Consider the following 13,657-nt stretch of genomic DNA (forward strand, 5'->3'; position numbering starts at 1 on the left):
AGTGATTTACTTTTGTTAAAATAGGTGTTAAATAGCTCTATATTCTGATAGTACTCATTGCTATAGAGTGTTTGTTCAGTAAAATGAGTCTCCCATGTCTCTCCAGCTCTTTATTAAACAGAAAATGCATTTTCAGTGCTCTCTCCTGATTGGCTTAAATGTTGTCACCATCCTAAAAATGTATTTATATTCTGTTTACTAAAGAGCTGGAGAGACCCCTGTGACCGAACGAACGCTCTGTACCAATAATTACAATCAGAATATAGTACTTTAACCTTTTAACAAAAAAACTCACAAATCACAAAAAAAAACACAAAATCACTTACCCTTCCTTTAAGGTTAAGATTTGACATTTAGAGGTTAAGTTTTAGGGTTTGGAATTTTGAATTATGCCTGATTTATACTTTTAGTTGTGCATCAGTGACTGCCCCGACAATAGCAGAGCTTGTAGTTCGGCTATTTCCGGCTTTAGGGTTAAAAATGTTGATGTCCTCACAAGTATAGTAATACAAACCTGTGTGTGTGCGCGTGTGCGTGTGCGCGTGCGTGTGTGTGTGTGTGTGTGTGTGTGTGTGTGTGTGTGTGTGTGTGTGTGTGTGTGTGTGTGTGTGTGTGTGTGTGTGTGTTCCACTCCCTGTTTCCACCATTGCAGAGACACATGCACAGCTACCGGGAGGCCTTCGAGGAGATGGAGGGGGGCCCCGTCAGCCCCACGGCTTTCGCTGGTGGTGAGGTGTTCCCCCAAACCCCTGCCTTCCCTCCCGTCTCGCCACAAACCCCTTACTTCAACCTGTGTAAGTTCCCCCCTCCGGCTGACAGAAGGCGCTGTGGAGCTCAATAATTAGGCATTTTAGTTCGATTAAAAAAGGCAGAGAATCAGCTTTATTTAGATCACAAGATCTCGGTTTGTGTTTGAAGAGGCAGGGTTTGCCAGATCATCCTCAAAGAGTGATCAGTAAATACGTATAATAAGAGAGATGATTTGTTTTTAGCGCATGTACTGTATAACCAAATGTTGTAAACGTTAACTTCTAGTTATCATACAATTAATTTAAGGGTCACAGTTGCAAAAATGATCAGACATATATATACTGTATATAGGACATCATTATACAAACATAGCTCAAAACCACGTAAAATGATATTCTGAAATAACTTTCTAAAATGCCTTTGCATATTTTATCTTTTGTATGTTCATGTGACTTTTTTCCAACTTCTACCAACCTGTTTCTTCTTTTTTTAAATATCTTTCTTCTTGTTTCTAAACGGTGCAAAAAAGAAAAGAAAAACACATTTCAAAAGACATGATTGGCACGGCCTGAAGAAGGGGCACCTTTACTACGCTCCAATGGAAGTATAACCATGACCTAATGTCTCCACCCCTCGTGGGAAGAGTGGCGGAGCTCTGGCCAGGCTCCGGCTCATCAAAATGCCTGAGTGGTGACGTCTGGTTGAGCACTGAAACCCACTTCTCTCTACCTACCTCGCAAGAATGCCCGCAGTCAGCATTCTGTAAAGCTCAAAGAATAGGAAAGATGGGCAGGCGGACATTGAATCAAAGTCACCCTGTGGGCACAAGACAGACAGAGATATAATACGAGTCATCCAGTGCATTCACTGGAACAACAGAACAGACAGAAAGACGGACACAACAAGGATGAGTAAATAGATACTGTAAATATACGGCGGTACACAGACTCAGAGCCCACTAATTATCTGGTACATAGCAGCGTCCTTAAGGATCCATTTCAAACGAACACTCCAGACTTTACTGTGCGGATTTGGAGACGGATTCCCGTACCACGCAACCCCCCCCCCCTTTCTCTCTCTTCTCATGCACTCCACCCTACACTCTAAAACAAGAAACGTGTATAAGGTAACACGTCGATTGCCAATTATGTCCCCTACCCCGTGTGTGCACCCCCTTGGGGCGCACCCGTAAAAATGCCCACTATATTTTTAACACGCGCTTTTAAATTTCCCCTCTGCCGCTGAGAGTGAGAACATCGCGTGATACGGATCGCTTACATGCTCGCAGATAAATAAACCACGGCAACCGAAGAACCGGCGCTCTGCAGCGATCGGGTTTATTATGCTGCTTTACGTCATCTCTCCCAATGTGTTGGATGAACCCGGGCCAGTAGATGACTGTTCATGAAACGGTGGCATGGCCTCTTTTTTTTTCCTCTTCTCACCGCTGCTTGTATTTCTGGGACCTCATGATGAGATCACAAAACCACGCTAGCTGGTTTTATACTTACACTTGCGGGAGAGCAGGGAGAACAAAGTGGGATTTCTCTCAGATGAGCTCAAAGTCCTAGATAAACGTTCCCGCCAACTGGCACCACAAAGCCAACGAGCAGTAAATGTGTGAGGTTATCGACTGTTAGAAGAAGCATTTAATTGTAGATGGAAACCAAAGCCTTAGCCGTGACCTGGGGGTTTGTTAAGACTAAGGCTGCAACCGTCGATTATTTTCTCAGTCATTGAAACATCGAGACTCATCATGTTTTTTGCTAATTTGTTGAATTTTGTTTATATCAATGAATCGAAGCAGCAACAATCAAAATATATGTTATTTATAATCGACCAAATCAGTTAATGTGATTAATCACTTATTTGATACCTTGTCCTGCAACAGTGTCGCATAAAATATAGAGAAAATAGCAGATTATTATTGATTAAATCAATTAGTTCGATTAACTGTTGAACCCCTAGTTAAAACCAACAAAAGCCGGCCCTAGAGGAGATCGCCCCCACAGTGTACAGTGTATACAGTTTGTACTGTATGGCATTTAGGTGGCCCATAACAAAGAATTGCTTATGGATTCTTTGGTAAGTGAAAGATGCACGTCTCTCTGTCAGAGTTCCACTGTCCCTACAGCGTCAGCCGTGTGGCCCCGCCCCCTCTCCCTCACTTAGCATCAGCTGTGTGACCCCTGCCCTGACCCCTATCCCCACCCCCGTGTATCCCTGTTTCTCAACGTCAGGATAAGGGTCCAAATGGACCTGTAAGGGTCCATTTGGACCGCTGGTGGGTCCCAGACCTGCACGTTGAGAACCATTGCCATGTATCACAAACCCTCCTCCCTGCATCGCTTTGGAAGAGCATGAGAGCCACAGGAGAGCAGCGCCACCAAAATGGACACAAACACACGCGCACACACACTCACACACACACACACACACACACACACACACACGCGCATGTGCACGCACGCACGCAAACCAGGCTTGACGTCAGCTCACTCTCTGCTCACTCGATTCCACAGAGAAAGCTGGTATTAATTTGATCTTAGTAAGACGGTTCATTCTGAAATGATTTCTCAACAAGCCTGCAACGTGTCAAACTTGAAGACGAAATCAAATTTCACTTTGTGAACCGATTGAATCCAATGTGATTTTTTTTTTAACCCCCTGGCCTCGGTTTACACACACACAATCACATCCGTAGGAGAGAGACCTACGGCAGCACATGCACTTTGCAGACGTTAAGTTGTTGACAGTCCACAGTCTGTGTGGCTGCTCCTCTCTGCAAAACTTGTCATCTGTGTCCAGTTTCCTGTTCCTGCCTTGTTTTGCTACGCACCCCCCGGCCCCCCTCTCACACCAGCCTCACTTGTCTAGCTATTTTTACATCCATTCATAGTCGTGTGCTCAAAAGTCAGCTTTCTTTGTCGTTTGGGTTTGATTTGCAGTGTTCCGTGGCTGGAAGGAAAAGTTCAAAGCAGTGGTGGAATAATAGATCTTTTTTTCTCTGTTACAAAATGTATTCAAAATGTCCAAATCCAAATATACTTACAGCATCAAAGTAAAAGTACTCAAATGTTTCAAAATGTTTTTTGCAATAATGATCTAAATCTGCAAAGTAACTAACATTTTCAGTATTTGCAGAGTACAGTATTTGCTTCTGACATGTAGTTCCTCCACACTGTACTTAAAACTGTACTCAAGTATTGTACTTAAAGTACAGTACATGAGTAAATGTACTTAAGTTACTTTCCACCACTGATAAAAAAGGACTAGGATTAGTCGCCACGGGAGCCTAAAAGCTGGGACTGTCACGTGCGGTGGCATGTGTCACCTTCGTCTGGTGGCACAACACGCATGCGGTTAGAACTCTCAGCAGCTTGGTCAGTTTAGCGTAGATTAGATTGACCACGTTGTTGAAACTTCTAATTGTGTGTTTGTCGTGACCCAAGCTGTGGCTCTGGTGATGACGTTGTCCACTTCTTGTCTTGTTGTTTTGTCTGTCGTTTAATGTGGCCAGAGTTTGGCTGTTGAAATTCCAGTCATTTTCATTCAAAGTGTACGCATAAGTGGCCTCTGTGCAAGGGATACCTTGACAGTTTGAATTTGACTTTGTTTTCCTTACCAGGCAAGCTACAACATAAAGCCCAACATGAGGGAAATTATCAGTAGTGTTAGCAAACAAGCTAGGCCTACAGTACCATTAACTGTAAGCTAGCTGAAAGTGAGTGATATATCAGTACAAAAAGTTGTTTGTAAATATAAATATAAACCCTAATGAAGACTAGGGAAGCCCTTTCTCATAGCCAGTGCCTGGTGAAGAATCATGACAGACTCAAATTTAAAATGACAAAGTATTCCTTTAATGTCTTAAGCAATGGACCCTTTCACTGCAGACATTTTGACAGGTGTGCTTCATTTGGGTGTTTCATTTAGGTGCTTCCAGCGTGAAGTTAACTACAGGGACTGGCACTGCCCATGCTGGCACGCAGTAAACGCCTATAGACACAGTAACGCCTAAATGAAACACGCCCACAATTAACTTTATTACCGTCAGCTGTGTTTACCCATCAAATGTGTGTTAAAAGTTTGTGTTTTGACTCTGCTTTGCCAAAAGGTTTGTCACGTTTGTGGTTGGTCACGTCACATGCATGTTTTGCCCCTTCCATCAGAGCATGAGGCATGGGCACCACTTGTGTTCTTTGTGACGTGCGTTGCCATTTTATCATCATACTGTGACTGTTTTGGTCTTGACAGCTCAGCACCTGCGTGCGTCCTGTAATGTGAATTGCAAGACAAAGTTCAAATGAAATTGGTTGAAAATTATAATTGGCCTTAGTTAGAATTGAAATTATACATATACTGTTCCCTGAGAGGGGTTCTAAATGGACCCTATTAAGGGTCTGTAACTCCGAGAGTGTACATACGGCTCCATTTGGTTCCATTTGTACACTCGCCGAGTTATGGCGGTCCTTGAAATTAAAATATTTGAGAGCCACTGTCCCAAACATTGTGACAATTGCTGGTGATGGAAAAAAACCCAAATAATTATTTCTGAAATGTCCTAAGAATCAGCGTAGATTACAGCTGACAGGTAGTAGCTGTCAAGACCGTTATGACTCTATGTGGTGTTAACTGCCTGTTATTGTTCCTCAGGTCGCTCGCCGCCCGGTCTGGCAAAGACCCCGCTGTCAGCGCTGGGTTTGAAGCCCCACAACCCAGCGGAGATCCACCTCAATCAAACAGGCTCAGGTTTGTCCATTCCCTTTATTAGACCCACACCACGCTATAACGCGATAACGTCCTTATAGTGTGCCAAAGCTTTGACAGACCGAAGAATCAAGGGTTTTTCCTTTTGATCATTTGATCATCCACGTGAATTCGGTCTCAGCGTGGATTTTGGTTCACCCTTCCGTCCAGAAGCTTCTCGCAATGCAACATAAACCACAGCAGCAATCAACCCCTTTGCTAAAAATACCGCCCGCCCCCTTCTGCTGTGTATATCAAACCCCCTCTTCACCTTTGATTTTACAGCCTCGTGCCCCCTTCAGTGAGCTGATGTAAATGGAGCAGAGAATTGCATGGTTATATGGGGTGTGTAGGATTGCATAATATGAGGCCTTGATTTACAGCCCACCTTCGGGACTGCACGTTCATGCCGTGTTCAAACGTCTAACCTCCACCAGTAATATTGGCTGAGATATCAGCTCCTTTGAACACGGTCTGCTTCTAACTAGCGGGATGGCTGGAGGCAAACACGCTGAGCTCTGGTGACTCTGGAGTCATGCATGCGTTCCATAAGGGACGTCGGCTGCTCGCACACACACATCCACACAATTGACAAAAAAAAAAAGGTTGAGGTTTTCCTTTAAGTCTGGGTGGTCTAGTCTCAGAGCTCTATTTGGTAATAAAAAGGGTATAAGTGAAGTCATCGTCCTTTTCTGATCTGAGGAAACCCAATAGCGGAAACCATTATATTCTCCCTCCAGCCAGCCCGTTTGGGGGTAACAGCGGCTCAGGAGGTAGAGCGGGACGTCTGGGAGAGCCGGAAGGTTTGATTCCCGGGCTCCTCCTGGCTGCATGTCAAAGTGTCCTTGAGCAAGACACTGAACCCCTAACTGCTCAACATTGAGTTGGTTGGTGCTTTATATGGCAGCCTCCGCTGCTGGTGTGTGTGTGAATGTGTACCAAAATGATGAACGGTGTATCTGTGCCACTGTGTGTAAACGGGTGAGCGTGAAGTACATTGTAAAGCACCTTTGAGTGCTCGGACGACTAGAATAAGCGCTATATATATATACAGTATGAATGTGGTCCCTTCTTCTCTATTCCTCTTCTATCCAACCCCTGTATCTTCTCACTTTGCGCTCTTTTCTCTGAATTCCCTCCATCGATGCTCCTCAGATGATGAGAGCAGTGATGGTGAAGAAGGTAAGAGATGCAGCTCTGATGCCATAGAGCAGTGGTTCTCAAAGTGTGGTCCAGGGACCCCCGGGGGTTTCCTTGAGGGGGTCCCCATCAGCTAAATTGGTTAATGTTATCATCAAAATCGTTTTAACCACTTGAACCATATTTTATACCTCGGCTATTAAAACATTGCCGATCTACAAGCTCACAACGTGTCACAACGCGAACTTGTAGATCTTGCTTTTTGAAAAACTTTGAAAGACTTGGAATCAAACACAAATCTTCTCTTATGAGGGTCCCTTCCCTGACACAAACTGTTTTCAGGTGGAGGTCCGTGGCCAAATATATGTATATATCAATTTGGGGGTCCTTGACATGAAAACATTTGGGAACCAATGCCATAGAGTCTAGACCATCAACCAATAGCCTTAAGACATCCTCTCTCCACTAACTGTCCTCTTGTCTTCAAACAAAACCTCATGACCACACCGCCGTCGCAACCGCCACTCTTCTATTGTTTACTTCTCATCCGCTCATCATCATGAGTACAGTAGCTTGAACAGAGTCTCAACAGCTTACATTGTGGTCGTCACCATGCAGTAGGTTAAATCGTTGCTGTCGGGCAGAAACCTCTGATCTCCATATTCTTTTTGTGTTTTTTTTCGTAAATTACTGCCCTACTTGATCATATTACAGCGTCACACAAACGTTTTGGACATGATGAGGTTTCCACCCCACAGAGACGAAATATTTATGACAAACCTTGTATGTCCAAAACTGTTACTTTTCAGTAAATGGATACAATGTAGTTATTTAGTCACAGAAGCTCTTGTTAATACTTTTCATTGGTTAGAATATTCATAAAACCCACAGGCAGGCCACTTTCACTTTAACCAATTTATTTTCAATATTAAAAATTGCATATCTATAAGCTGTGAGCTTGTAGATCAGATATGTTTGGTAATTTTGTAAGGCATTAATTTACGAAAAAACAAAACATAAAAAGTTGAAATGGTCAACAATAATTCGCCTGACAGCGACGACATATATTTACAAATGCATGGACATTTTCATTTGAGAATGCATTAAGTCAACAACAAAAAAAGAAATAATAATAATCTTCATCGTCAAGAAATGTGATGATGTTCCATTGCGAAGCAATCTTATGCTGATTAATATTTGGTGAGAGAAGGTGGTCATCTTGGAGTGAAAGCGGCGTAGCTGTTGAGACGTAATGGGCCTGTCATCCTCCATCATGTGAACACTCGGTAGGGCTCAGGGGTGCACAGATGGGTTGTGTTAGCGCCCGGCTTACAGCGTTAGCATTCAAGCTGCAGAAAAGCTGGCTCTTGACAGGGTACAGCAGGGGACAACTGGACTCGGTTTATGTTGCAAATGTGCATTCAGAGTTTTTTGGAATCATGAGTTGGATGGAGATCACGGTTTCAAGATGTTGCAAGATGTAATTGTGGGAATCCGATAGCACTCCCATTTATTTACGCTTAATTAGAAGTAGCAATACCACATGTATGCAGAAATACTCTTGGTACAAGTCCTGTAATCAAAAGATTATTTGAGTAAATGTGCAAAAGTATTGATAACAACATCTACTTAAATAGGGTTTAATTGGTTAATGTACTGTATGTTTTGTAACAATAATGTAAATCTACAAAGTAACTTGTTGCTACTTTAAAAAAAATATATTGTAGTGGATACAAAATTGCTAAAGCATGAACCGTCGGAAAATTGAAATCGTCTCTGTCGGGTGGAAACCTCATATGTCCAAAATTGTAAAACAAAAGTAGCAGATCGACAAGCTCAAACCTTGTTGCTTCTCGCCGCGTTTTGAGCTTGCAGATCTGCTACTTTCGATGCTTTTGTGTGACGCTGTAGTATGATCAAGTAGGCCGTTTAATTTACAGGGGGAAAAAAACGATAGGTTACTAGCGTAGCCCCGGTTCTATGAAATATGAATATATAACTATAACTATATTGAATATATAACTATGGGTTACTAACGTAACCTCGGTTATATGAAATACTCCGCTCCAGGTCTCGCTATGGGAGAGCGCCCTCTAGCGCAAATTATTCCCACTAGAGAGAGAGACCTGGAGCGGAGTATTGAATATATAACAGAAAACGTTAAAATATGGAGATAGGAGGAGGTTTATGCCCCAACAATAACGAAATACTCCAGTAAAGTGCAAGTACTTAAAAATGTACCTGTAGTTACTTTCCACCGCTGCATTCTGAAGTCTGTCTCTTTCTGTCTCTGTCACGCAGCACCCAGGAGCTACGTGGAGTCGGTGGCCCGGTCGGCGACAGCGGCAGGTGGGATCGAACCGGCAGCCGTCTCGCCCGGCGAGAGGAGCCCCAGTCCCTCCTTGTCCTCCTCCACCAACACCCTGAACCCACCTCTGTCCAGCAGCAGCCCCATCCAAAGCCCACAGAAGTGAGTGTTTGTCATACATATACAGTACATACATAGTGATGTGCGATTAGGTTTTTTCATAACCCGCCCCGCACGGGAGCTTAACCCGCCCCAACCGCCCTGCAAAAATTAATATAAATCAACGACCCAGCTCGTCCCGCAACACACACAAGCAAGTCCATTCAATTGCTTTCGAGAGAGAGAGAGAGCGCGCGCTCCGTGGGTTGACCCGCCTCGCCCGCCTCGCAACAATTGCGTCTAATCTATAACCCGTCCGCCCCTGCGGTTCAACCCGCGGGACCCGCGGGCCACGGGTCAGTCCACGCATCACTGATACATACATTTTGGACGTGAGGTTTCCACCCGACAGAGACGATATTATGTATGTAGCCTACTGAATGTCACTCTGTACTCAAATATGTCCAGTAGAGGGTGCTGAAAATTCCAAAACAAACTTGGGCTGGAACAATTTAATTAGTATGCCTCTCTTGTTTGTGTGGGGTATTCTCCCTTCCATATACTGTATGGACATAGTATATGTTTACTTAATATATTGTAAATAGGTACGTATAAAAATAGGTATGATAGGTATCAATATCTAGATAGCCAAGTATACTGTACAAATATTACTATTATAATAGCATTTATAAAGCGTTGTTAATTACAACTGTCCCCATAACTAAGACTAAGTGTACATTCATCTTTCTCCTTTGCAGTGACGGCCACATGGTGGCAGAGAGCAGCGTGAGCACTCCGTCCCAGCAGCCCACTACTGACCCAGGCTTCTGCTCGCAGCCCACTGAGAGTGCCTACCACCCCGCCCCCACCCCCACGCCTTTCTACCAGGCTGCCAACGCACCCACGCCTTTCTACCACCCCGCCCCCACCCCTTCCTACCAGGCCGCCAACGCCCCCACCCCTTCCTACCAGGTTGCCAACGCCCCCACCCCTTTCTACCAGGGAGCGCCGACCCCTTTCTACCAGGCTGCCCACACCCCCACCCCCTCTGACCAGGCTGCCAGCGCCCCCATTCCTTCCTACCAGGCTGCCAGCGCCCCCACCTCCTCTGCCCTGGCTGCCAACGCCCACCCGCCTTCCTACCTGGCTGCCAGCGCCCCCACCTCTCCCTACCAGGCCGCCAGCATCCCTATCCCCTCCGACCAGGCTGCTAGCGCCCCCGCCCTCTCCTACCAGGCCGCCAATGCCCCCGCCTCTCCCTACCAGGCTGCCAGCGCCCCCGCCCCTTCCTACTTGGACTCCGGCTCCCCGGCCTCCTCCTCCTACCTTGGCCCCACCGCCCCTACGCTCTCCTATCTCGGCGGCCCCGCAGGCAGCCCCCACCTGGGAGGCGGCTACGTGACGTCCTCCGAGCCCGGCCCGGCCCCCCGCTCAGCAGAACCGCCCCCCGCCCAGCAGACCTCGTTCAGCCACAGGAACCCCCAGGCGCTGCACTGGATGGCCGGCCAGGCGCCCGCCCACAGCCCCGTCCTGCAGCAGCGCTCGGCGGGCTACCAGGCGGGCGGCGGCGGCAGCCCCGTGACGGGGCGGCAGCCGTCGCCGGCCAACGGCTACGACGTGTCCATGGGAGGCAGTCCCATCCTGGGTCGCCGTCCGTCTCAGGGAGCCCTGCAGGGCAGTCCTGTACTGACCAGACAGGCCTCCACCGGACAGGTGTTTATTATGACGTTACCTCTTACAGTATCTCCATATTTTAACTTTTTATGTTTTTTTCGTAAATCAATGCCCTACTTAACTCACACTACAGCGTCACACAAAAGTATCCAAAATAGCAGATCTACAATCTTGACCACTTTTCGAGTTTTTCGATCTGCTGTTTTTGCTATGTATTTTTTGGGAATCCTGAAAAGGCTTGTCGATCGGCTATTTTCGGCGAAAGCTTTCCCCACAATACTGAAAATACACTAGTATAGAGCCCTGAGGGACTCCGCTCAACCATATGGGGTTTGAAGGAGTAGTTCACCTAAAAAATTACTTATTTCCTATCAATTACACACCCCATGAAGCCTTGAATTCAGATTTTTTTGTTTTTGTCGCATTCCTATATGCCAATAATTTGATGACTGGCGGAAATATGCTAATGTATCCCACTCAATCTCACTCTGCGCCGTGGCTCCACTAATTCAGTTCCTATGGTCATATGCTATATAGGTGTCCATGCAGCGGAGCCCGGTCCTCAGCAGACAGCCGTCTCTGGGCCAGAACCTGCAGGGCAGCCCCGTGCTCAGCCGGCAGCCCTCCCTCACCCACCAGGGCAGCCCGGTGCTGGGCCGCCACCCCTCCATATCGCAGATGTCCTCCCAGCGGAGTCCCAGCCTGGACCGACACCCCATGCACAGCGGCTACACCACGCCGGACGAGCTGAGGCACGGGAACCTGTCGCGGCAGAGCAGCTCCTCCGGCTACCAGGGACCGCCCACGCCGTCGTTTCCCGTGTCCCCCGCGGGCTACCTGGACGGCAGCGGCGGGATGATGCCGATGGGGGCGGGGGGGTTCCGGCAGGGCAGCCCGGCCCCGGGTCCTCAGCAGCCGCAGCTCCCCGAGAAGAGACGCATGTCGAGCGGAGAGAGGCCGAACGGAGGTCTGTCCTACGGCACGCTGAACGGCAAGATGCCGTCCCCTCTGTCGAGTGGAGGCAGCACGCCCAGCTACTTCCACACGCTCCCCGACTTCTCCAAGTTCAACTTGCCTGGTGAGGAGCAGAGTTGGGGATATTAAGCGTTTAACTGTTAACTCATTGAGTGCCAGAACTTTTTTATTTTTTTTAACGTTTTGTTTATTTGTTTTTGTTCTTTTACATACTCCTAGGTAGTACAATTGAGTGCCATAATTGCCAGATTTTTAAAAATATCATTTTGTCCCAGTGCCAGAGTTTTTTTCACAGAAAACAAAAAGTGCTTAGGAAGCGAGATACAGCCTTTTTCAGTTCTAAGTTAAACAAGGAGTGGATGGAGCTGCACATCTTCAGATGATGATATCTTGGGTTCTGAACATGTTTTTAAAAAAAAAAGGGGTTTTATGCTAATTTTTCAAAAACACGTGAAACACGTTAATGGCACCCAGCGCCATAGCGGTAAAAACACGTGAAACACGTTAATGGCACTCAGTGAGTTAACTGACGATAAGAATTTTAAATGATTACATCAGTTAAACAGTTATTTTATATATAATAAAAAAGGTGTTGTGTGTTTTTGGAGGGGTGGTGCTTTTTTTTTTACACTTGCTTGCAGTCACCACATGAAACAGGCAGGAAACCGCATAATTGCAGATAAAAATCTCTTGATGGTTTGACTAGAGGTTGAGGAGCTATCAGCAGTGTTCTAACAGCAATCATTCAACTTGTTATGAGTTGATTATTACTGTACATGAACGTCATGTAAATACAATTTATAGTCTCACCATCTGAAGACGATGTATGCCTGGATGCCATCTGTGTCCGTTCCCACTGCGGGGCACCGGATGGGATACTTAGGATGGATTAAATGCAAACGACAAATTTCCCCTCAGGGATCAATAAAAGTAGCCTGCTGCTTATTCTCTGATCCACATCGCCGAGCAGCCGTTCACCACTATCCTGCTCTACTCCTCTGTGTGTGTGTGTGTGTGTGTGTGTGTGTGTGTGTGTGTGTGTGTGTGTGTGTGTGTGTGTGTGTGTGTGTGTGTGTGTGTGTGTGTGTGTGTGTGTGTGTGTGTGTGTGTGTGTGTGTGTGTGTGTGTGTGTGCGCGCAAGGTGAAGAGATGAGCTCGACATAATTTATTGTTGATGTCGGGCAGAAACCTCTTATCTTCATAATATAACTTCTTTTACTACAGCGTCACGCAAAAGTATCAAAAGTAGCAGATCCACAAGCTCGAAGCGTGGCGCTTGGCTTGTAGATCTGCTACTACTACTACTAGCTATTTGGGAATTTGAATCCTGAACAGTAACAGTTTTGGACATATGAGTTTTCCACCCGACAGACAATATCCTGCCATGCTTTACTTTTTTAGCTGGTACCAGCAATTTGCTTTCTTAAACAAAAAAAGACATACCATACTACGTACGTACTGTAGATGAAAAGGACTTTCAGTCTCACAAGAGTTGGGGATGAGGAACATACCTCTGTCTGTCTGTCTGTCTGTCTGTCTGTCTGTCTGTCTGTCTGTCTGTCTGTCTGTCTGTGTGTATGTCTGTCTGTCTGTCTCTCCGCCTGTCTCTCTCTCTCTCTCTCTCTCTCTCTCTGTGCTGTTCTTGTTCTCGCGCGGCCAGTTCCAGATGCTCTCGGGGTAGGATAGCAGTGGTCGTGGCTTTCAGCCCAGTGATCTGGCAGCCATGTCTCTGTCTGTGGTGTGCCTTTCGAGTCCGCTCAGAGTAGCGCGGCCACTAATGTGGTGAGAGGCACAGACAGACAGACAGACAGACAGACAGACAGCTATAGAGCTCATGCCCAGGGCTCCTTGTTCGGGAGAGGTTTAAACCGTAAACCAGGCATTTTGTATATTCTCGCCCCGTTGCCAGAATTTGTTATTGCCTCGGGACACATTCTCAAACTGTTTTCCATAGATTCTATC

The 13,657-nt window shown here is 46.2% G+C and overlaps 1 protein-coding gene across 11 annotated transcripts in view; it reads left to right on the top strand.

The window, feature by feature from the left end:
• The window catches only part of tns1b (tensin 1b), a 303,232-nt gene that overhangs the window by 268,554 nt on the left and 21,021 nt on the right, over positions 1-13,657 (top strand). For 10 of the 11 annotated variants that reach the window (XM_084085475.1, XM_084085482.1, XM_084085474.1 and 7 more), the window contains 5 exons: positions 653-794; positions 5,407-5,502; positions 8,941-9,109; positions 9,805-10,759; positions 11,258-11,798. In XM_084085475.1, coding sequence (XP_083941601.1) covers positions 653-794; positions 5,407-5,502; positions 8,941-9,109; positions 9,805-10,759; positions 11,258-11,798 — 1,903 coding nt within the window. The remainder of the gene's footprint in view (positions 1-652; positions 795-5,406; positions 5,503-8,940; positions 9,110-9,804; positions 10,760-11,257; positions 11,799-13,657) is intronic. The other variant, XM_084085478.1, reaches the window with a different exon arrangement.

The sequence above is a fragment of the Gymnoscopelus microlampas genome (genome assembly GCF_963454915.1).
Source record: "Gymnoscopelus microlampas genome assembly, chromosome: 17".
Lineage (NCBI taxonomy): Eukaryota > Metazoa > Chordata > Actinopteri > Myctophiformes > Myctophidae > Gymnoscopelus > Gymnoscopelus microlampas.